At 36.3% G+C, this 26792-nt stretch overlaps 1 protein-coding gene across 2 annotated transcripts in view; it reads right to left on the reverse strand.

Annotated features, from left to right (window-relative positions):
* LOC150093900 (interference hedgehog-like) overlaps positions 1–26792 on the reverse strand; it is a 247420-nt gene that overhangs the window by 49316 nt on the left and 171312 nt on the right. For both annotated transcript variants that reach the window (XM_090412904.1, XM_090412903.1), the window contains exons 13-14: positions 9924–10099; positions 5968–6187 (exon numbers count right to left, since the gene is read on the reverse strand). In XM_090412904.1, the coding sequence (XP_090269030.1) occupies positions 5968–6187; positions 9924–10099 (396 nt within the window). The remainder of the gene's footprint in view (positions 1–5967; positions 6188–9923; positions 10100–26792) is intronic.

Here is a 26792-nt window from a genome sequence, read left to right on the forward strand (position 1 = left end):
ATGAGAGCTCTACTCCAATCATTGGGAATTCGTCCCTCTGTCCAGGCTTTCTGAACTATGCAGTGCAGCCACTGTAAGACTCTTATACCACCATACTTCAGCATTTCTGGTCGAATATCATCTACTCCTGCTGCCTTTCCACATTTCAAGCCTTTGATGGCTTTTTCTACTTCAAGTATGGATATGTATTCCTGACTGCATGCCTGGTCAGTGTTTTTTATCACTGTGCTGTCATCACTGCTTGTTTCATTTAGCAGTTTTTCAAAGTAATTACTCCATACTTCAAGGATATCTTTTTCTCCTGTTTTCATTTCACCTTTATCATCTCTAATTCCTTTTACAGCACTCTTTCCTCCGTTCCTAAGCTTCTTCAACAACCTCCAGAATATTTTGCCACCTTCTTGATATTTATTTTCTATATTCTTGCCAAAGTCCTCCCATGACTTTTGTTTAGCTAGTTTTACACACTGTTTAGCTTTCTTACATTTGTCTCTGTATTCTGTAAGAGTAACAGCTGCCTTATTTGCCAGGAACTTTTGATATGCTTTCTTCTTTTCCTTCACTGCCTCTTTAACTTCCTGTGTCCACCAGGGAGTTCTGATTTTTTTATCCTTGCACACAACCTCACCACATGCCTCTCTGGCAGAATCAATCAATGTTTCCTTCAGAGTTTGCCACTGAATCTCCAAGGTTTGATTCCTGTTCTCAAACTCTTTCATTTTCTTTTCAATAATATTTCTGTATTTTAGTCTACAGTTCACATCTGAGAGCTGCTCAACTTTTATTCGCTTTAAAACTTTCTTACATGTTATTCTTTTCAATATGAAATTCAATTTTATCCTGCTCAAGACTAAATAGTGATCACTTCCAATTTCAAATCCTCTGTACACTCTGGTGTCCTGCACCAGGGAGAAAACATCACTATCAACAATAACATAGTCAATGAGACTTTTCTTATTCCTAGCCTCTTCTCTCCATGTGAATTTGTGCAGATTTTTATGTTGGAACATGGTGTTAGTAATAACCAGTCCATGTCCTGAGCAGAAATCCAACAGATATTTGCCATTATTATTAGCTTTGCTCTTTTCTCCAAATTTTCCCAAAATATTTTTGTATGTCTCACAATCATTTCCTACTCTACTATTTAGATCCCCAACAAGGGCCAACTTTTCCTTTTTCATTGTGTCAGTTGCTTTTTCTAAAGCATCAAAAAATTCCTCCACTTCTACCTTAGTAGAACCTTCTGTGGGACCATAGGCACAAATAAGTCTCATTGTCCAGTTCCCCATTCTCATATTTGCCCACATTACTCTACTTGAGACTGACTGCCATTCAAGAAGATTAGCCTCGTATTTTGTGTTGAATACTATGGCTACTCCTTCTTTTCCTTGATTGTCATTGCCTGAATATAACATTTTGTATTTATTGCTCAGAAAGATCTCACCAGTTTTGGTCTTTTTTGTTTCAGTCACCCCTATTATGTCGATCTGGTACTTATCTAATTCCTCAGCTAGCTCCATTTCTTTGCCATTCAGGCTTCTTACATTGATAGTACCGATCTTTAACTCTGGTGATGTTGAGTTGGGGTTTGTTTTCAGATTTGTTCCAGTAGCTGACTTTTCGCTGTTCGCCCTGGTTCCCTGGCGAAAACAACGGGGGCCTTGTTTAACCGGGCGACGCCCCAGCCGGCATGAAATTTTGTCATGTTGTACCATCATTTTTTATTTTGGTTTAACCAATAAGAATACAATTTGGTCGGCTAAATCCCAAATTGCCAGCCCATCCTCGTTCGTTCAGTATCAAAGTAGATACCCAACAGGGTGCACCACGAGAAGGTGAGGATTGGACGTTAGGTCAGAAGCCCTGGTCGGTTCTCCGCATTCCTTTAAAGGCTATGTGGAGGTCTCCTCTCAGTTATACAGCTTTGACCCTTAAACACCCCATAATAAAAAGACAAAGACAATGAAAATAGGCAGAATAAAAATTGTACAATTTTTAGGGAAACATTTTTAGGGGAAGATTACAAATTAAATATGGAAACAGACAATAGAATTAGCAAAGATGGTATGGCTGGAATTCAATGGAATAAATTTATATTCAATAAGAAAGAAATTAGTCAAAATGCTAAATTGTGTACAAGACAGTGTTCAAACCAATTTTAATTTATGGATCTGATGGCATTGAGCAAGTACATTTTTTGGACAATTGCTATTTTCAGATTTCTGGATTTTGACTTTTGTGACTGTATGAAATTGAAATATCATACAAGAACAACTGACATCAATTAAAAAAAATATTTCTACATAAAAAAGAACCAGTTAAAAGAAAAGCTAAAAAATTGACTTTAAAAATTTTTATCAGTATGCAGAATTAAGTTCACAGTAATAACTTTGTAATGTTTCTAGTATTGTCTAAAGATTATTGTTGCCAAACTCCTTTGTGATTAGGACAGATGTATGCAATGTTCATATTGTAGATTTATCATGCCAGGTTGTAACAATAACTATTTGCACCATAAGCATGCAATATGATTATTGCTTCCAAGTTCCATAACTCAATTCTGTACACTAAATTTTCCAATGCCCTTATTAACTTTTGCGCTTAAATCCATATAATTAATTGATTTATTTTTTTTAAGCATACATTTTATGCATGTTTTGTTTTTATATTAATAATATTTATTCAGAATTCCTTTTAAAATTTTTATTATAATAACATATGTAACATATGAAAACTAAGCGAAGTAGTAATCTGAAACCAAAAGTGTCCAGTATCTCTAAGTACCTTGGAGATATTGAAGCCTGATGCATACTTTCGTGTTTCACACTACTATACTGCAAAATGGTGCCAGGTGGAACAGTAATTAATTAAATTGCCATAATAACTCTGTGACTCATTTAGTTCATTATGGAAATGCCTGTTTCTGGTTACAAAAAAATGCAATTGGCACCAACAATACAATGCATCTTTTAGTGAACTTCAAAGAAAGATGCATTTTGTCAGTCAGTCATCAATAAATCAATGAAACAATTTTTGGAAGATATGTTGTCTGTGTCTCAATAAACAACCAGGTAGATCAAAGGGAAAATGTGAAGCAAATGTCAAATCTGCCATATTCGGAACACTGTTCATATGTTTCAGATTATCTTTCACTGATTTCAACACCACTGGCTCCTAGATGATCTGTTTCATCTGTCTTTTCTACAAGCACTTTGGACACTGCTCCACTGGACTTAGCATCTATCATTCCTTTTCTTCTTTCCACTGGGCTTGTAAAACACAAATAGAAGCTAACCAACATCCCTTTATTTGCAGTTGAATTGCAAATACAGCAAACCAATCCTACTTCTCCAGAACAGCCTTTCTCATAAATGTTCCCCAATAACTACAACCTCTAAGCTTTCCAACAAAAATATCAATAGGTTCTTTCTTTTTTGCTTTCTTTCCCAACCCTTGTTTCTACTCCCATGCAGAGTACTACTGTACTATCAATACTGTACAGAGCTGAATACTTCTACACAAGCCATAAATGCTTAGAGTGCATCAAGTCAGTTTATTTGATCAATTAAATATCAGGCACATGCAAGCACTTGCTATGCCCACCATGCGAAGCAAAGATGGTAACACACAAAGGCCAGTGACAGCAGAGCACTTTGGGTCTTGTCAGCACAGCACTGTCAATCACCAACAAACTCAACATTAACACAAAGTGCCAAAATTGCAAACTAGATATTACCAACAAGAAAAAAAGGTCTAATGTGTGATTTCTGCTGCCACTGGCTGCATGCATGCTGTGCAAAAAAATAAAGGAATTGACACACAAACTACTTACTGAACTTAATCAGCCTTTCTTTTGTTTGCTGTGCACCCCCTCCCCCCCTGTAAATGTGTTGAAAGCCTCAAACAGTGCCTTAACACTATGAATGAAAGTTCCTCTTCCAAAATCTGAACAATGGAGGCCAAACTCAAACTTATAGATGATCAGAACCATAACATTATACCCTTCCCCAACAACTCTAAAAAACTCTGCAATCTCATCAGGTTGATGGTACACTAATCGAACTTTCAAACAGAAACTGGCAAACCACCATCAGGAAGTTAGGAGGAAAATGCAATTTTAATTCCAGATATATCATCAGATAGCATCATTTTGGACCCATAAATAAAAGAAAGGTTGGAACAAACTTCTTACACCTTATGAAAGTGACTTGTAACGCACCAACAAGCAGATCAAAACTAATAATAGTGATTAACAACAAGTTCAAAGGGACTTTCCCCCAGTTGTGCACACAAGCTTGGCCTGACTTAACCTTCACTCAGAGAGAACAAGGATGACAACTACAAAAACAACACAAAGAAAAATGCCAAAATGAAGACAACAGTTTGATCATCAACTACAAACAAGTTAATCCAGAAATCAATCAACATTATTAGCCACCATGGAAAACAGTATGCAGGCACTGCATAGGAAGCATGCCCTTGCAGTCAAATATATGTCCCACAGAGCCTTCCATATTCACTTCGCTAACATCTGCAGCCTCAACTCCAACCTTAATAGTCACTACCACCTCTAGTGCACCAAACCCCATCTACTCTTCTAACCTGTGTTCATTCTTTTCATACTTCAGCAGTCCATTTTCTTTGTGTGTATTTCACTATGATGATGTCATGAGTATTTATCATGAAATATTAGTTAGGTATCAAATTCCTTATTCTTATGTAATTTATGTGCGTAGTTTTTAATCATGTCACTAGTTGTGTGCTCCAAGAGCCTGTTTTGAGGCCACTGCTGTTCAATTTGCATGTTAATGATACTGGGAATGGTTTCAATGGTAATATGCAGTTGTTTACAAATGATGCAGAGTTGGGAAAGATATAAGGAGTACAGTAGATGTTATAGCTTTACAAGAGGACCTGAATAGACTGAGTAAATGGACAAGTAAGGATTACCAGCTCAATACTGCAAAGTGTGATGTTTTCAATTTTGGGAAACAAAGATGGGGTAAAGAACACTCAGTTGGTGGAGGATATCTTAGAATAGATGAAAAAGATGAGATCTGAGGGTGATGGTGGATAAGGACTTAAAATTCTGGAGACCTATTACTAAAACTGTGAGGATAGCACAGCAGATTATTCAAAGATACAGAAGACACTGTTCCATTGAATAAGGCTTTGATCAGGCTGCATATGAATTACTGTGCACAGATCTGCTTACCTGTTTTTCAAAAAGATGGTAAGATATAGCCAGCCTGGTTGGCCGAGTGGTTAGCATATCTGCTCTCCAGCCAAAAGATTGCTGGTTCAAATCCCACCATGGGCATGGATGTTTGTTTGTAAAAATACTAGTGGTGTTGGTCAGTGGTAGATGATGTTGGTGTAGATGATGAAGTTAGTAGTGGCTGGTGAATTGGCAGAGTTTGCAGAGATGGAGAATTGTAGAGTAGGTGCCCTCCCTCAATAAGTCTTTGGACTCCCTGGAGGTGTTATGTAATGATAATGATAATAATAATAATATGGGAAAAGGTCCAAAGAATTGACTAAGTTCTCTAGTTCTCTAGAATGTTGAGTATGAAGAAGGATTGAGGAAATGCAATCTGCAGAGTCTACTAAATAAGAAGGGAAGGGGGGGGTTGAAAAATATATATTGGTAAAGGGTTTATCATCAGAATAATGTAAATTCGATTTCTCACAGAAAGGAAGAGACATGGGAGAGAACAAGAGGCCATTCCTGAAAGTTATATAGGGACGGTATCAGTGTGTGAGAAGGAAAAGAGGGGTGGGGGATAGTAGCAGGTTTCTGCATGGAGAATGGTGCATGATTGGAATACATTGCTTGAGAATGCCGTGACAGTGAATGCATTATGCTGGTATGATGTGTGTAACAGTGAGACTTCCGACGATGAGTCTTCTTTTTACCCATGGATGTCTGATGATGATAATATTAATAATAATAATATAAATACTCACGTAGAGTCTTGCAGGTATGTATGCTTGAGAACTCCGAAGTGCCAGCAATATTAAAACACTGCATCTTAATATCATAGGCTGTATCAGGTAGCAGGTGAGAAATAATGTGAGATCGAGTATTGGATCCCAAAACTGTCACTTGTGTATAGTCACCAGCACTGTGAGTAGCACGATAATAAATGAAGAATCCTTCTACCAGTACTGAATCGATATCTGAATACTGAAAGAGAAAAAAATAAATAAAATAATAATATATAAATAAATATACACACGCACACACACACACGCACACACACACATACGTATGTATTATATGTAGAATGTTTTGCATATAGACATACAGAAATGTTCATACAAAACAACCTCTGTTTATTTAATAATTATGCTTAGTTTCATACATATTACATGGTACTACTGCAGGTGTAAAACATATCAAAGATTAGATTGCAACAACAAATGCAATTATTATGCTGGTGATTATGTGTGCGTGTGTGTGTGCACGCACGCATGCACGAGCACACACACATGATGATCTAGGAAGATTGATGCAGTTAGTGCCAGAGAAGACTGCAATATTAGATATGATTATATTGGAGAAATGACAAATGACAGATTAATATGAAAGAAAATTGTTTATAGAAAGCTGGCAACAATAAAAATTTAATTATATGGACTCTCATAGTATTCTGTATACATCACAAGAGTACAAATTAGGAATTTTGATGATGATGATTTCTCAAGACATTTTAATTTTAGTTTAAATTTGACAGCTTGAAAGATAAAAATTATTCTAAGTAATAAAGGGAATGTCTTAAGGGAATGTTCCAAGCAGTTAGCATCACCTTTAGCCTACCTGTTAACAAGAGTCTTGCAACAGTTCCACAGGAGTGGGAGGAAGGCAAAATTGTTCCACTTCATAAAGGTGGTGACAAGGCTAAGGCAACAAATTGTAGGCTAATCTGTATATCTGGAATTGTAGTTAACGTATTGGAGAGGTTGGTTAGAGATAGGATGCAAAAGTGGCTTGATAACATATACAATCTTTGTGCTTGTCAACATGTGTTTGTTAAAGGGAGCTTGTGTTTTACTAACTTGCTTATGTACTATAACAAGGTGATGAATGTATTGGACAAGTGAGATGCATATATAGTGGCATACTTAGATTTTGCAAAGGATTATGATAGATTACCACACCCTTTTTTTTTAAATAACGAAACCTGTGGTGCGATCATAATTAAAAGAAACACACTTATTAACCACAGTGAAAATTATTTAATTGTAAATATTTCATCCTAAGTATCTTAGGACATCATCAGTACAGTAGTTTAAAACAATAATAGGAATAACATACAGTTAGGACGCATGATTACAATAGCATCTCATTAAACGTGCGTAACGTGTTACAACAACAAAAAAAAAAATTAATTATTTAACACAATTTTGTATGACAATTTCCCATACTTTAGGAATAGTAAGAATGTTGTTACGGTTTAGTCTGTGTAGTAGGGCGTCAGAACTTTCTTTGTATAAACGTTCATGTTTATATAAAGATCTATGTAAAAGTTTAGACTTTTCCCAATGGATTCTATGGTTTGGATTTTCAATTCCGTGTTGAGAGAGGCCAGATTTTTGCAGTTTAAAAAGACGAATGTGGTCTTGATGTTCTGAGATGCATTTCTGAACAGACCTACCTGTCTGTCCAAAGTAAGACAATTTGCATGAGCATGGAATTTCATAAACGCCAGGCAACATCAAAGGTGAGAGTTTGTCTTTAGGAGAGGACAAGTTATGTTGGAACATGGTGTTAGTAATAACCAGTCCATGTCCTGAGCAGAAATCCAACAGATATTTGCCATTATTATTAGCTTTGCTCTTTTCTCCAAATTTTCCCAAAATATTTTTGTATGTCTCACAATCATTTCCTACTCTACTATTTAGATCCCCAACAAGGACCAACTTTTCCTTTTTCATTGTGTCAGTTGCTTTTTCTAAAGCCTCAAAAAATTCCTCCACTTCTACCTTAGTAGAACATTCTGTGGGACCATAGGCACAAATAAGTCTCATTGTCCAGTTCCCCATTCTCATATTTGCCCACATTACTCTACTTGAGACTGACTGCCATTCAAGAAGATTAGCCTCGTATTTATCGTATTTATCGTAGCCTCTCTCAACATGGAAATTTAAAATCCAAACCATAGGATCCATTGGGAAAAGTCTAAACTTTTACATAGATCTTTATATAAACATGAACGTTTATACAAAGAAAGTTCTGACGCCCTACTACACAGACCAAACTTAAATCGCAATGACATTCTTACTATTCCTAAAGTATGGGAAATTGTCATACAAAATTGTGTTAAATAATTATTATTATTTTTTTTTTTTGTAACACGTTATGCACGTTTAATGAGATTCTATGGTAATCATGCGCCCTAACTGTATGTTATTCCTACTGCTGTTTTAAACTACTGTACTGATGATGTCCTAAGATACTTAGGATGAAATATTTACAATTAAATAATTTTCACTGTGGTTAATACGTGTGTTTCTTTTAATTACCACACCATAAGTTGGTCACTAAACAAACTGAAGCAGATGGGATCGGATAACAGACCAGTGAGCGGGATAGGTGACTGGCTATCAGATAGGTATCAGCAAATTGTGTATAGGATGCACTATCTCAAAAGAGGAAAGTCAGCAGTGGTGTGCTACAGGGATCTGTTTTGGGACCATTGTTGTTTAATTTGTGTATTAATGATATTGCGATATAAACAAAAAATTATAAATAAAAAGACAAGCAAATAAAGTTTGCACATGAAGTATCTTCACAACCAGTGCATTATAAATGATGTTGACTTATTGATCAGTTGCCTAAATATTCCGTAATGTCCCACTCAATATCTCACTTCTTTTTGGAAATGTATTATGGAAAAGGTCTCCATACCCAAACTGGGTTCTTCCTTAATTGAGGCTTATCAGTTTAGTTCCAGGAAGATGCTTAAAGTAAAATCAATGTTGAGGTCATATAATTTCCATATACGACTAATAAAATGGTGTATCACCATATTATTAAAATACTCTGAATTAGATATAGATGTAGAAAGATTTTTCTCTTCAAACATGTGATGTGAAGAAACAGCCTCTATATTGCAATTAGACTTGGGTCAAGTACAAACTTTTTTTATGCATGTTTGGTAAACATGGGTAAACAAAATTGGAGCTTGAACCAAGCATAACAAAGGTTATGCTTGGGTCAAGGATTAGCACAAGAATATAATTCTTGTCAAGTATAATGTACTTTGTGACCAAACAAACAAAAAACTTTCTACAATTACCTCTGTTGAACTAGAGTATTATAATAATATGATGATACACCATTTTACTACTTGTGTATGGAAAATATATGATTTCAACATTCATTTAATCAGTCTTCCTGTGACTGGTTCTTATTGATGAGATTTTAATAATCTTTGTCTTTGGTTCCTGGGAGTACAGTGGTCCTGCTTGGTGGTAAGTTTTTGCCTGTCACTGAATGGAGCAATTGCTGAGTGTCCAGGAATGATTCAAGTTAGAAGTGTTTGGAGATGATATGATCCCCTCCCCTCCACTTTAATAGGAAGTCAAAACTGGTCTGGGCAATGGCCTCCCTCTTTTATACAATATATACATCTGAAAGGAAGTGTGATTTGCATTAATGAGGCAATCGATGTGAAGTCATTATCCTCTGCATACAAGTAGGCTAGTCATGAATATATGGTGTACAAACCTTGTTTGCTTATGTTTGGGGTAAAAGATTAACAAAAATATAATTTCTTGTCATATATAATATACTTTATAACCAAGTAAAAAAAAAAAAAAAAAACTTTCTACTATTAAGAGTGCTTGTATTGTATTATGTGCATGAAAAGATAACTTTCATAACTTCTACAATTTAACAAAAAAGTAATTCAACTAACCTTCCAATCTAAGGTAATAGCAGAGGGGCTTACAGCTTCAGCATTTATAATGGATGGACCTTGTACTGGCTTCTTTATAGATGGATCTTTGTGCAGTGTAAATTTATCAGAGATAGGACCTACTGTATGATCACTATTTGAATACACTGCTGCAATTCTAAAACGATATTTTGCACCTGTATTAAACAGAATAAAATAAGAGTGAATTGAATATCTCAGGAATTTTAATAAGTCTGGTTAATTTCAAAGCAATAAAAATTTCTTTATTTGACAATAGTATATGGATGGATTCATAATATCCTCCAAAATGAATATAATAAAATAAGTTTTAACAAGCTAACAGAATTCCAAAATAAAATTCCTGAAATAAATAGTGGTCTTAGATTTTTAGATAAACTTGATAGACTTTATTATCAGTTTTATAACAACTTAGCTCACTCACTGGATCAATACATTCTACATGTTTCTAATAAAGGGTGTCCCAAAAGTCACGCAAGATTTAAATTTAGCGCCATTTGTGCGGTAAAGTGTTGCCAACGAGAAAAAAAAGACAGCGTGACAGCTGACAGTTCAGGGTTATTAAAAATGGAGTGCTACACGAAAGAACAACGCATTTTCATTGTTGAGCAATATTTTAAAAATAATGAAGGTTTGGCAGCTAAAGTTCGCAATTTTCGTACAAAATATGGTTGGAATAGTGATTTAACTTCATTCAACTGTGAAAAGATTAATTAAAAAATTCAAGGAAACTGGATCAATTAGTGATCTTATACACTCTGGCCATCCTTCAACAAGTCGTTCAACAGAAAACATCAAAGCAGTTCATAAGAGTGTTGCTGAGAGTCCAGGAACATCAATTCGGCACCGTGGTCTTGAATTGGGCATTTCGAGAAGCTCTCTACAGCGTATTCTCACGAAAGATTTTCATTTTTATGCTTACAAAGTTCAACTGACTCAAGAACTGAAGCCTACTGACCACACACAGCGAAGAGAGTTCGTTGAATGGATTATGGAACAACAACAAGTGGATGCTTATTTTTCAAACAAAATCATCTTCAGCGATAAGGCTCATTTTCATCTTGACGGGTTTGTTAATCGACAAAATTGTCGCATTTGGGGTTCAGAAAATCCACGAGTGATTGTTGAGAAACAAATGAATCACAAAGTGTCACTGTTTGGTGCGGATTTTGGGCTGGAGGCATCATCGGACCATTCTTCTTCGAAAATGCAGCTGGTAGGGCAATAACAGTTAATGGTGCTCGCTATCGCGACATGATAATCCAGTTTTTTGTGCCTAAATTGCAAGATATGGATGTGGACGACATGTGGTTTCAACAAGACGGTGCCACATGCCATACAGCCCGAGAAACAATTCAATTACTGCATGAATCATTTCCTGGTCATGTAATTTCCCATTTTGGTGATCAGAATTGGCCGCCCAGATCATGTGACTTAACGCCGTTGGACTTTTTTCTTTGGGGTTTTTTGAAGTCTAAGGTTTATGCCAACAAGCCAACGACCACCCATGCCTTGAAGGAGGAAATTGAGTGCTGTATCAACGAAATTCAGCCACATTTATGCAAAACGGTCATGGAAAATGTCGACAAATTCCATGCATAACCCTATACTGTATACTTTATGAATCAATAAGAAATTACAATTTTTAATTAAAAACCTGTGTTTTCTATCAAAATTACTTCTTGTGTGAATTTTGGGACACCCTGTATTTCATATGTTAGACTCCCATAAAATAAAATAAAATAACAATTAATAAATAAAAGGATATTTATATAGTAGTATAACATTAGTATTAAATCCAATGAAAGGAACTAAATATTATACAGTTTTCACCTTAGAATAAAAACAGGCTGCAAGAGCAAAACCTCATTGATGGTTTTATAACAACCTTTAGCAATAAAAGCAGTATCTAATTGTGAACCACAAGAGTCATACAAAGTTCTAGCAGTTCTATTAAATTGATATCCTCCAAATACTTGTCCAGTGCTTCCTTGATTTTCTTTACAATATATAACACCACGATTTTGCAAAGTTTAATTAACAGGTGGAAACAAGGAGACATGAAAGAAACTCATAACAAATAGAGAGAGAAAGAGAGAGAAAACTAGGGATCACCCTGGAAGTTGTGTAACAGTGTGGTTAGTAAAGGTGTGTGGACTAGATTTTTTTGCTTGAAGAATGAGTGGAATAGATTGTCATAATTAGCTGAGTGACCTGACAGTAAAAGATTATAAGGAGAGGTATGATAAGCATTGTGTGTACAAAAGCTAGCATGGGTCTCCCATGATGAATCTTTTGATACCAATGAGATACCCATATAATAATAATAGTAAAAATAACAATATTTTCTGAAAGCCTATTCCAAGTATTAATTACTTTTGCTGATAAAACATTTCCTTAGGTGTTACCTATAGTGCTCCTGTCAATCAAATCATAATTTGTTTTATTCCTAATTTTAATCTACAAAATGAAACCTTTCTTCTTAAGAGTAGCTACTAATACCAGATATCAATCTTATCATTTTCTCTGTAGTTTCTCTAGCATATCAATATCCTTATTACTCTAAATGTGAATACAGTGCTCTAAAGGTCTATCATCAGCAAGGAATGAAGTGGCCCAGAGTCCTGAGGTACCCCATAATAACCTGCATTCTCCTAGATTCTACTCCTCGATAAACTATACTGTCTCTCCATCATCCATCCTCTTACCTATGCCACCTGCTTCATGTCCATCCTCACATGCTCCATTATACAATAGGGTGCCATGCAGTATTTTATCAAATATTTTTGCAAAATCCAGCAACAATACAACCATTTCCTTTAACCAATTTAAACTGTATAAAGTGAGTAAATTCTGAGGTATCGTATTCCTATCTGCTGATTCCTGAATTTTGTCCTTAGATAACTTCTCCAATATCCTAACCACCACTCCTGAGATGCTAATAGATCTATAATTTGCAGCCACTGTCTTAAAGAGATGTCTTTTGAGAGCCTACCAGAGCTGAGATTAAAATTAAACAGCTAGTCAGATGCACAGCCAATTCTCTGGCACATTCCTATAATACATCAGCTGATATTCCATCTAGTCCCACAGTTGTATTTGCATCAAGTTTCTGCATATTCTGTATAAGCACTTCTAGTTCATTTACACCTAGTTCCACATTAGCCCATGTCATATCTATTACTGCAATATATTTACACCTAAATGATACAGCTTTGCCAGGTAATCACTCAGTTAAGGGATATCATTTTGGTGGAGTGATACACCTTTACTGAGTGACTGCTTGGTAAAGGTGTATCATTTGCCAAGGAATCACTCAGTAATTCATCATCTGCTTCTATTTCCTCAACACTATCAACATACCTCACAGTTATCCTATCATAATCATCCTTCCTTTTACTTGCTACATAACAATAGATCCATTTGAAATTTCCTTTGTAGTACTCAGCTAATTTCCATTAGTACTCTGATTTTGCATTCCTTACCAAGCTGACCACCCTTCTTGCCTGTGCTCTGTACTGCTCATGAGCTTGCTGATTACCTTGCTCTTCAAATTCTACCCATAGCATCCTCTCTTTCCCTCTCCAACTCATGCTTATTGGTGCTACTCAATTTAATTCCTACTTTATTTATCCTACTAACTCTAAGTATGCAATCCGTAACTCGCTTCCCCCTCTACAAATCCCTTTGCCATGCTCCAGATCGTCTATGCTATTATATTTATGCTGGTCACTTGTACTCATTTTCTCATTACTATCCTCTGTCTATCCAAACCCATTCTCTAGGTCTAACACCTCTCACTCTTTTGAAATACTCTCTGTACACTTTCCCACCACCATCACTCTCAAACCATTCCATTCACTTTCAGTAATGAGCACTTGACAAACACTATACAGTATGAAATCCTTCAAGTTGAGGTCCTTGAACAAAAACAACTTGGGTGCCATTGCACTCATATCAGACTGCCTTTAGATTTTTGGTATCCAAATGAAGAACTTGTCATTTAAAATTATTAAATTATAACTGCCATTTCTCGTGCTAATGAAATTATTATTATTACAAAATCTTAATGGAGATTTAAAAAAACTCAGAATGAGAGGTTTGACCTAAATTCCATGATACTTTGTCAAAACACATTTAAATTCAACCATGCATATGCGTGATATTTATAACAACCCTGTGATGAGTCCTTGGAAGTGACATATGATAATAATGATTATAATAATAATAATAACATTCCGATTACCCATCTGCTTAGCATCTCTTTATCCAGGCCAACTTCACATTCTTGTTCCTTCCAACTGTTAAAAATCCCTCTAATATAGGAGAGCCTGTGCTGCTCAGTGGATGTGGTGTTTGCATACCCCAGTGCTTGACGAAATGAAGGAAGACTTGCTTTCGAATCTAGTTGGCGACTAGAGGAATTTTTGCCAGCCTGGTTGGCTGAGTGGTTAGCGTATCCGCTCTCCAGCCATAAGGCTGAAGGTCCAAATCCCACTGTGGACATGGATGTTTGTGATTGTCTGTGAAAATAGTGGTGGTGGTCAGCAGTAGATGGCACTGGTGTAAATGATGAAGGTAGTTGAGGTTAGTGGAGTGGTGGAGACGGAGAATTGTAGAGCAGGTCCTCTCCCTCGATGAGTCTTTGGACTCCCTGGAGGTGTTATGTAATAATAATAATAATAATATCTATAAGTTAAGCTTCTTATCATATGTCCTAATTGTATCACCCATCTCCTATTCATCAGGCTCTCTGCAATTCATCCTCCCCCACCCCTCAGTCTATCTTCATAACTTACAATCCAGTTTTGCGTTATCTTACTTCTTGAAATTGATTGAGGAATTTTAGTTACTTGATTCTGCATTCTTTCTAAAATTTTTACATCACCATGAAAACGAGACAATATGAAAATCTTAGATGATATTAAAATCTTATATCTAAATCTAAACCCGTGATCCAATCAAAACATTATACAAGGGAACAGTTTCCTCCTTGTCAAAATCATCCTCATCACAATAGTAACAGTCCGGGATATCTTCACCAACCTTGCAATATGCAGTTGAAAATTCAATACACTGTACACAATCTCTCCAAGATCTCAATGCCCTTAATTTTTTCCAACAAAATCCTCTCTGTTACAATATGCAACTCTTCTGTTTATGATCAAAAGCACAGAACTTACATTTGGCTGCACCTTCACCAAACTATGTAATAACGCATGGAGAGGCTTACACATTCACAGTACATGTTATTTATTTTCATAGTATTGATGACAACACAGAATGATAAGAAAATAATATTTATTAACTTATTTGCTAATATTATTGCCAGCTTGGTTGGCATATCCACTCTCCAGCCAAAAGGCTGTAGGTTCGAATCCCATCATGGGCATGGATGTTTGTGATTGTCTGCAGAAAACTAGTGGTGGTGCTGATGGGTGGTAGATGGCATTGGTGCAGTTGTGGTTAGTTGTAGTTGGTGGAATGAGTGGTGGAGACAGAGAGTTGTAGAGCATGTGCCCTCCCTTGATGAGTCATTGGACTTCCTGGAGGTGTCACATAATAATAATAATAATAATAATAATAATAATAATTACATCTAACATCTTCAGAGCACAAAAAAAACAGGAACTAAAGGAACAACACAAGGAACTAAAGTCCTTAGCAGCCATCTATGTTGGAGAGGAAACAGTCATTTTAAGATCTAATTAATATTTGTTTTCTCTCTTTTTCCAACATATATGGTGTCTAATTAGGACTTTAGTTCCTTCTGTTATCTGTTATAAATAATTTTTTTAAACTAGCTCGCTGTTAAGCCAAATTGTTGTTTCGTATACTGTGACAAACTGTTTTTGTGCTTGAAGATGCTGGATATATCAGCAAATAAGTTAATAAATATTCTTTTTATATCATTCTGTGTTGTCATCAATACTATGAAAATAAATAACATAGGTACAATAACATTTATATACTTATATACAGGTTGAATAAAAGTCAACCAAGCAGAGAGCCCTGTGATACTTCACATGACATCCCTTTGCTGTCAGATATCACTCAACCATACATAACTCTTTGATATCTTTTTCCCAATCAGTCCACCATCCAATATGCTAGTCTACAAACTGAATCTATTTGTGATTTAGCACTCTGTCAAATGCTTTTAAAAAATCCAAAAATACCATAGTGATGATTCCCTGTATCAATTTCTGCTATTACTCAATTATAAAATCTAATTACTAAATTTACTAAAACACAGCCATCCTTTCACAAATCCCACAAAGAGAATCATATTCCTATCCACTCAATCCTGTATCATAATCTATCAACTCTTCAGAATCTCAACTGCCACTCCAAAAATGCAAGCTGGTCTGTAATGCAATATAATTCAATGTGTCTGCTTTGATAAAATGGCATACTATGCCATTTTATCTTCCTTTTACTCTATTGACCTTCCAAGAGCCAGATTCTTGTTGAATAACCAAGTCAATGGTACCATCATCTTCCTAGCATACACTCTTAAAATATGGTAGAACCCTATCCCATTCCACAGTTTTACTGACATCTAGATCACTTAATATCACTGACATCGAGATCACTGCCAAAGCAACTAGCCTGGAAAAATGGATGGCGCTCCAGCATCAAGCCCATACCCGGCCACTGCCGCAGAAAATAGCCTGACTCATATGCAGCAGTGAGTAGGAGGGTCGCAGTGGCATGTGTTGAAGGTGCCGGGCGTAAGCCTGCCTGGAGCTGCCATTGGTGCAGATCTTGGTGGTAGTAGCAAATACTCAAGTGAGAACCTTGAGGACTGAGGTGATTTTAATTATGGCAATATAGACTGGAATGATGAGATAGCAACTGGAATTAAAGAAAATGAGTTTCTTGAGTTTTTGAGGGATAACTACCTCAGACAGTATGTAACAAAGGGCAAACGAGGATTAAGGGTCTTGGATTTAGTCATCCCATCAGAGAATATAATTATAAATGAGGTGTCAATTCATCTACCAATTGGTAAGAGTGACCATGAGGTGATTACCTGGTTGGGTGCCAGCAGTGCGAGGACCCCCCCCTGTGAGAAAAGGGTATATGTGGAACTACAAGGGGGGGGGGTGATTATGAAGAGCTCAGGAGACAGCTTGCGGGTGTAGCATGGAATGAGGAGTTAGCTAGAAAAAAGATCAATGCAGCTTGGGGAATTTTCAAAAACTATCTAGCAGATGCAATGTCTGAATGTATTCCAAGGGTGAGAAAGTTAAATAAGGTAGGTGTGAGATGGATGAATAAAGAAATTAAGCATGCAATATAGAGAAAAAGGGCATTGTGGAGGCAGCATAAGAGAAGTGGAAGTAACCAATTTCATGAGGTCTACAAAGACCAGGCAAGGAGGGTGACTTGGTTGGTGAGAGTAGCTAAAGAGAGGTATGAACAGCAGTTAGCTAATGAAGCCAAAAAGAATCCTAGGGAGTTCTTTCGATATGTAGCCAGCAAAAAGAAAGAATGATTATGGAAGGATGACATTGATTGGAGGAAATGGTATAAAGACAACTGTAGCAGAATGTGTGGTGGAGATACTTAATGAGCAGTTCATAAAGATCTTTCAATCTTGTGAATGTGACTTCATGGAGAGATTAAGAGCAGTTGATGATGGGGAGGAGAGACTGACTGTAAGTGAGCAAGAGGTGTTTGGGGAGTTGAGTAAACTAGATGTAAATAAGGCTGTGGGACTTAATATATCACCACGTATTCTCAAGGAAAGTGCCAGAGAGTTGACACCTGCCTTGACATATTTTTTTTAATACAAGTCTTGCACTTGGTCAAGTTCCTAAGGAGTGGAAGGAGGGCAAGATTGTGCCACTTCATAAAAGAGGTGATCAAACTCAAGCATCAAACTATAGGTCTATCTGTGTGTCAGTTGTTGTGGTTAAGTTGTTGGAGAAGCTTGTGAGAACTAGGATCCAGATTTGGGTAGACAACAATGGTATAATCTTTGATGGACAGCATGGATTTGCTAAAGGGAGGTCATGTTTAGTAATCTACTTACTTATTACAATAAAATGACTGCTTCCTTGGACAGAGGAGAAGGATACACAGTAATATACTTGGATTTTGCAAAAGCTTTTGATAGAGTACCTCATGATAAATTGATAGTCAAACTAGAGCAGATGGGGTTGGATATTAGATTAGTGCATTGGATTGGAGACTGGCTATCTGATAGGTACCAACAAGTTGTGTATGGTGGAGCGATATCCAGGAAAAGGAAAGTCACTAGTGGAGTACCTCAGGGGTCTGTTTTAGGGCCATTACTGTTTAACTTGCATATTAATGATATAGGTGAAGATTTGGATGGAGATACTCAGTTGTTTGCAGATGATGCAAAGTTGGGACGAACCATGAAGAGTAGTGAAGATGTTGTGGTTGCAAGACGACTTGAATAAATTGAGTGATTGGGCATAGAAATGGGGATGTGAGTTCAATGTTGCAAAATGTAAGGTTTTAAAATTTGGAAAGCAAAGATGGGATGCAGAATTTATGCTTGGCAAGAATATATTGTTGGAGGTAGAGGAAATAAGAGATCTGGGGGTGATAGTGGATAAGGATCTAAAATTTAGGGGACACATTGCCAAAATTGTGAAGACAACACAAAGGCTTCTGGAAATGATGCAGAGGACAGTGACGTGTAGAAATAGGGAGATTCTTGTTCCGTTGTATAAGGCTTTGATTAGGCCACACATGGACTATTGTGCCCAGATTTGGTCACCGGGTTTTCAGAAGGATGAAGAGATGTTGGAAAGGGTCCAAAGGCAACTGACTGTAGTTTCTGACCTCTGGAATGTTGAGTAAGAGGAAAGATTGAGAAGATGTAATTTGCAGAGTCTGGTGGAGAGGAGGAAGAGGGGAGATATAATAGAGACCTACAAGTTGGGAAGGGGTTGTTATAAGATCAATGGTGGAGAAGTTCTACAGAGAATAGTGGTAGATCAGGGGAGAACCAGAAGTCATCCCTGGAAACTGTATAAAGAGGGTGTGAGTAGGGAGTGAGAGGCAGGGTTTTTTCGTGCAGAGTTGTGAATGATTGGAATGCCTTGCCTGAGAGTGTGGTGTCTGCAAGGAGTTTGAGTGTGTTTAAGGCTCGGTATGATGAGATGTGTGTGATAAAAGGACCTCCCAGATGAGTCTTTGACTCCATGAGGTCTTGGGGTAATAATAATAATAATAATATTCTGAATACCTCAGATTCAGTCATTTTGAATTCCAGAGTTACCTCTGTCCTAGTAATTAGAGACATTATTAAAAATCTGGTTACTAGGACAGGGGACTGTCATATATATTTGCTATGGTGAAGGAATGTGTTGAAAGTGTGATCTACAAATTCCACTACTACTACTGCCACTTGAGATTTGCAGATCACACTTTGGATAAATTCTTTCACCATAGTAAATGATGAAAGAATGTATCCAGAGTACACTGCAGTTGTATATAGAGTACACTACTGCTTACAACTGCTGTATACTCTGTATACAGCAGTTGTAAGCTCCTACTGTGACTAAAGAATAGAACAGCAAACATTAGAATCACTTAATATAAGGACTACATCTGGCAGATTTAGGGAGTGTAACTGGTCTTTAAGGAACATATATGGAAAGCTTTTTTGTATGGTCTGTAGGTGGTCACATTGTTGTATCTTTTTAGGATCACTGCTAGCTTTTCAGATGTTCTCTGGATATATAGGATAGTGATGGAGACAGTGTCTCCTGTGTGGTGACCAGGATTAAAGAATTTTCCCACTGTAGCTAATGCATGTTGTAGAATGTGACTAAAATGGGCACCTAGTATCTGGGGTATAGCTGGGCCACCCAGTCCCAGGAGATTTAAATATGGAACCTTGTCCTCCAGGTTGGGGGTTGGGGCTAACGATTCCATCTCTTAAAAAATTTCTTGTTATGAAATCTCAAGGAAATTATAATTCTGGACTTAGGATTAAAGGATTAAATATAAAGGATTAAAGAACTCCATTTGTTAATAGAACAGATGAATAACTATAAAGTTGACCTGTTAACCATCCAGGAGATAAGATGGCTTGGAGAAGGAATTATTGAAAAAAAAAGAATCAGACAGTCTTTTATAGTTGTCACAAATCAAAGGATATTTTTGAAACAGGCTTTATGGTGAATAATCGAATAAAACTAGTTACTGGTTTTAAAGCAAAATCACCAAGACTTTGCAATCTGAGGTTAAGAGGAGCCTTTTTTAACTACTGTGTAATTAGTGCTCATGCAACAACTGAAGAAAGGGATGAGAATGAGAAAGAGGCCTTTTACGAAATACTTGATGATTTATATAACTCTTGTCCAACAAATGACATCAAAATAATACTGGGAGATATGAATGCCAAGATTGGTAGTGAAAATAAGTATAGACAATAACTGAAAAACAAGGACTACATGATGAAACTAATGATAATGGACAAAAACTCATCTGCAAAGCAGATGAGCATAACATGGTTATTGCAAGTACATTATTCCACCATAAGGACATCCTTAAAATAACATGGAAATACCTACAACCAAGTCGACCATGTTACTGTTGATGCAAGACATCTATCAGATGTTTAGATGTTAGGTCCTATCGTGGTGCAAACTTTGATTCACACCACTATTTAGTGATAAGTAAATTAAGAGCAATAATCTCAAATGTACGTAAGACTCGTGGAGAATGCCTACATATATTTAACTGTGATAAACTTAAAGATTCAGAAATTAAACAAAGGTTTCTAAATGAATGTGAAAACCAACTAAAGCAAAAGAATTTTGAAATTATTGAAGATATTAATACAAAATGAAACACTTTAAAAAAAATTCTTCTAGATTCAGGCAATGTCATTCTGGGTAAAGCCCAGAAAATAAAATATAATAATTCGTTTGATGATTAGTGTGCAGCAGCCACATTATAAAAGAATGAAGCTTACAAAAAAATGCTACAAAAAGGCACACAAGAACTGATGTCAAAGAATATAAAATTGCAAGGAAGGAAGAGAAAAAGATACATAAAAAGAAAAAGAGGAGGTTCTTGGAGGATCCAACGAAAGCAGAGCTTTCTTTAGAAAAATAAATATGGTTCGTAAAGACTTTAAACCTAGAATCACTCTGTAAAAGTAAAAATGGAACCTGCTAAGTAATAAAACTGATATATTGCAAAGATGAAATAAACATTTTAATGAATTGCTGAATCATGAAAATACAGGCAACGCAGAACTTGATGTCACTTCAAGTAGCAACCAAGGGTTAATTGAAACTCCATCACTAATTGAAATCGAGGAGAGGCTTAAGAAACTGAAAAATAATAAAGCGGCTAGACCAGACTTAATACCATCTGAACTCCTGAAGAATGCAGGGCCAGCTGTTATGGAAGCAATACATAATATTTTGCAATCAATCTGTATTAATGAAATGCTTCCCTCAGAATGGAAACAAAGTATAATATGCCTCATACATAAAAAAGGAGTTATTCTTGAATGCTCCAATTATAGAGGGATAAGTCTACTCTGTACTGCTTACAAAATATTTTCAAATATCCTATTTAACAGGCTATCTCCTTTTGTTGATGGAATTATCGGGAATTATCAATGTGGAGTCAGAAAGGAAAGGTCCACTTTAGAACAATTATTCAATCTTCGTCAGATTCTTGAGAAATGTAATGAATATGGTATCGATACGTATCACCTTTTCATAGACTTTAGAACTGCCTATAATAGTATAAACAGAATGCTACTCATAAGAGTCATGAGAGATATTAACTTTCCAGAAAAATTAGCAAGGCTTACTGCACTTATTCTCAAAGAAACAACATTGAAAATTTGAATCCAAGGAAGTTTTCCAGAATCTATAGAATTTAGGTAGGACAAGGAGATGCCCTGGCTTGTCTTCTCTTTAATATCACTTTGGAGAAAATAATCAGAGATTCAAACATCAATACTAGAGGAACCATTTTCAGCAAATCTGTACAAATCCTTGCCTATGCTGGTGACATTGATATCATAGCGAGGCCTTAGCCTTGCTACGCCCATAGCCTTAAAACAAGGCTTTTTTGGCTTTAGAAAGTGAGGCAAAGAAAATGCACCTCATGATCAAAGTAAAATCAAATATATGGAATGCAGCAAAAAAATAAACTCTACTAATTCTTTAGAAATTACCAATTTGAAAAAGTGAGTAGCTTTACTTACTTAGAGTCAGAAGTTAATACTAAGAATGATATAAGTACAGAAATTAAAAAAAGAACCATTGCTGCTAGTCATAGCTTTTATGATTTAAAAAAATACCTAAAATCAAGCTTGATTAAAATAAAATAAACAAAAGCAGGCAAAATATCCATAAAAATAATAAAAAAGAACTAAACTGTTATAAATTAAAGATGCCAAAAAATTATATATTCTTAGTTTAATCTTTTATCCAAGTATAAGCAAATGAAGTTTGCACCTGAACTATTTTCAGGACTGGGCAATTTGTATATAGAAGCTAAAGACTTCACATCACTTGCCTTAGTATCCCAATAATGCAAAGCACATATCCTTATGGAACATGTATAATGCTATGCATTATGGGAAGAGTCACTACCCAGACTGGTTTTGACTTTTATTGAGGTCTCATTAGTGGGAGCCAAACCAAGAGGTAATACCAAGGTTGAAGTAATGCAGAAGTCATATTTTCATATACGAGTGATGAGACCTCAATAATGGTTGAAAGTGATTGAAAATAAAGGTCAAAGCATGATATAGCTCAAGGTTTGACCTTGAGCTATATCATGGTTTGACCTTGAGCTATATCATGCATACAAAGAAATAGATATACTGAAATTTATCAAAATTCAATGAATGAAATGGGCAGGCCACATAGTGAGAATGTGTGATGAAAGAAATTAAAAAAAAAATGGGATATTGACCCTTCCCATAATGCATAGCATTATACATGTCCATAAGGATATGTGCTTTGCATCATGGGATACTAAGGCAAGAGATGTGAAGTCATTAGCTTCTATATACGAGTTGCCTAGTTCTGAAAATAGTTTAGGCACAAACTTTGTTTGCTTAGACTTGAAAGGATTAAACCAAGAATATAATTTCTTGGTATCTTTAATTTATAGTATAACCAAGTAGAAAAACTTCCAACAACTAAATTTTTCTTTATAAGACTCTGATAACGCCTATACTTACATATGCATCTGAAACATGGACAATGTCTGTGAGCGATGAAGAGGCCTCGGAATTTTTGAAAGAAAATTTCTACAAAGTATTTTTGGTGGTATTCAAATTGATGGAATGTGGTGAAGAAGGTCAAACCTTGAGCTATATCGTGCCTATAAAGAAATAGATATTGTGAAAATTATCAAAATTCAATGAATGAAATGGGCAGGCCACATAGCAAAAATGTGTGATGAAAGAAATTCCAAAAAAGTATTCTAACATAAACCTATGGGAATTCGACCTACAGGAAGGCCCAAACTACGATGGATTGACAATGTTGATAGAGACTTTGCACTTTTGAAAACCAAAAATTGGAGGACGATTGCTAAAAAAAGTACAGAATAGAAAAAGCTCCTTGAGAAGGCCAGGGCCCACACAGGGCCGTTGAGTAACTGAAGAAGAAGATAGAGACAGTGTAGTCTATGTTCTGGAAGGGGTGGTGGTAGTTGTGGTTTTGTGGTATTAAATTTTTTTCTGATTAGGTAGAGACTGTAGCCATTGGCTAAGAGAATGTTGTAAATGTGGTGAGGGCATTGTTATCAGAACAAATCATTTCTGTCCTGTCGAACAAGGTTTTTTATAAATTCATGCTGTACTGATGGGAGGGTGACTGATGGTGAATGTATTGTGTATAAGAGAGAATGTATAAGAGAGAGAGAGAGAGAGAGAGAGAGAGAGAGAGAGAGAGAGAGAGAGAGAGTTTTCTGTAAACAGAAAATAACAAGAATTCATCAGGTTGGCATGTGATCAAGGTGTCTAAGAAGTGCAGACTGTTATTCTTTTCTTTTTCTAAAGTGAACTGGATCCTGGAACTGTTGGTTATTTAGAAAGTGTCAGAAATGTTTTCAGGTCATAAGGGCCATGTGGCCAAATGGAGAGGCACATCACATAGCCAAACAGTAGGTTTGTGTGGAGTACTGTTTAAACCTTTCTTCTTCAAAAGTCTCCACAAAGTTGTTAGCAAGGAGAGGGATTGGAAAACTAATGACTGTTCCCTCTATTTGTTTGTAGAATTTCCCTTGCAAAACAAAATAGCTTGATTTCATGATGAACTGAAAGAAGGCTAAGTTGGGAAGAAATTTAGCTTGGATAACTTTCAAAGTATCATTTAGTGGAACATTGATGAATAAAGAGAAGTAATCAAAACTGACCATTATGTCAGTGTGATGGAGGATAAAATTTTCAATACTAGACTTAAAATAGGATAGGCAGGGTTTTTTATGTGTGAAAAGGTATTGCAGTAATACTGTGAGAGCACTTTGGTTAAATGTTCAGCTAATTTGGAGGTGGGCAAATCAGTGCAATCTACAATTATGAATAATGGCAGGTGTGTGCATGTGTGTGTGTATGTGTGTGTGTCTAATTTTGGCAGTCCATATATCCAAGAGGATGTGAGAATACCACCCAATCTAGGCCAATAGGTAGCACTATTTAGGACTTGAACCAAAGTGCTCTCACAGTATTACTGCAATATTACAGTATTGTAGTATAACTTCTACACTATAATATCCTTCTTAAAAATACTGTACCAGTATTATTTGAAGAGGATCATTCTTATGGCTCTGTTTAGCCAACAGGTATATAATAAGCCCTCATGCAGACTATCAAATTGTCTCTGGCAGTTCAATGCAATAGAATTCATAATGCTACATTTTCTGGCCAGGTTGGCCAAATGGTTAACATACCTACTTTCAAACCAACAGTCTGTTGGTTTGAATCCTGATATAGACATGGATGTCTGTGATTGTCTTCAGTTGGGAGATAAATTTCATTATCTGATTTGAGACCACTTCCCTACTTAATGAAAGCCTGAATTGGCTTGAAAAAAGTGCCATGTTTGATTGTTGGAGCAGGGTTTCCAGACTATGTACAAAATAAAAAAATAAAATAAAAATAATAAACAAAATAATAAAATAAAAAAAAATTCCTTAGCCACCTACAGTATTGATATACTATCGGTTTGCAACCCTTTGTGGGTGGTGTGGGAGAAAATAAAATAAAGTTCATTCACATTTGGAAACAAATCACTCTATCCATATACACTGCTTGGAAAGAAGTCAACAGACAACATAGTGTGAAGAATAAACAGCCATGGCACCCACCTTAATAAAATGTAGGACCTTCTTTTGCTGCAATGACTGTAGCAATTCTATAGGGCATAGTTTCCGTAAGCATACAATAGTGATCAATGGGAATTTTGGACCATTCTTCCTGTAAGAATGTAATAAAGTCTTGGACTGTTATGGGAATGGATGTCCCTTGACCTCACCCAATGCTCCAGTTCATTCTACAGATGTTCAATACGGTTGAGATCAGAGCTCCATGGAGGCCAGTCAAGTGTGGTGATATTTGTGTCCATAAACCACACAGTTGCAGCAGCCTTATGATACAGTGCATTGTCTTGTTGAAAGAGACAGTAATCAGTTCTGTAGAAATATCACAAAGTGGAAAGCACTGCATTATTCAGAATGTTCAGATATCTCTCGGAGTTCAATGTTCATGGCACCACAGAGCTCTGAGGCCAAACCAAGAAAAACACTACTATACTATCACACTGCTATCTCCAAATTTCATAGATGGGGTTACACACTTGTAAGAGACATTCACTGGGTATCTGTTATGCCCACACCCATCTACTTAATAGAGAATGTAGCATGATTCGTTATGGAGCGACGAACATTTCCAAGTCTCCATGTCCCATTAAAGATGATGCTGCATGTTGGGTCAGATAACGTGAGGCTTGCATATTGTGGTACTACCATGAAAAACCATGTTGTGAGCCTTAGTTCTGAATGTTTGTGTGCACATTTGTGTTCCATTGAATGCCTGAAACTCCGAATTCAATATGTGGGCTAAAAAATGGCGGTTTTTACATATTATCCTTCTCAGCACTCTACAGTCATGTTTGGTGAGTAGTCCACTGTAGAGAGTACTTGCAGTTGAATCTCTGTGCTTTCATCTCAGCATGATATCACTGATTGTTGACCTGGGATGACCCAATTTGTCAACAATTTGCAGAACAGATAGGCCTGTAATGTGACATCCTATCACACTGTTAAACTGTGAATGAGAGAAAATTTAATCCATAAATTTTTCATTCTGATTTAACAAGCAACAACATCCCAGAGCTAATATTTGCATATCAGAAAATATGAGACTGGTTTTAAGTTACCAACAACATTTGTAATTTAAGTAATTTTCTCTATACAACATGTTATAGTTATTCATTGTAAAGTTTCTAGAAATTAAAACTATGTGAACTTTGTATAAAATATTTGTGTTATGAAGAGAATAATAAATCGAATTAAGAAGTGAAGGCCTGAAGCAAAACACGTGTATCAGAGAGGAATTGCGAGCGGAAGTTTCCTGCGGAGCCCGCTAGGGGAGACAGCAGCACTAGGTACAAGGGAGAAGTGAAGTGCCATGAGCAGAGGAGAAAGAACATGACGTAGGAAGGTAAACATTGTGCCAGTGATATATAGAGCATAGCAGCGCCCACTCGTGGCTTTTTTTTTTTCCTTCGTTCGACTGGTCATCAAGTTCGGGAAATCCCTCGGATGTCATAGGAGTACATGGAGATGTCTCTAGGTAGCCCATTGGTCAAGCCATACTTC

Source organism: Typopeltis vanoorti, chromosome 23, assembly GCF_054136105.1.
Source record: "Typopeltis vanoorti isolate ZY-2024b chromosome 23, IOZ_Tvanoo_1.0, whole genome shotgun sequence".
NCBI lineage: Eukaryota > Metazoa > Arthropoda > Arachnida > Uropygi > Thelyphonidae > Typopeltis > Typopeltis vanoorti.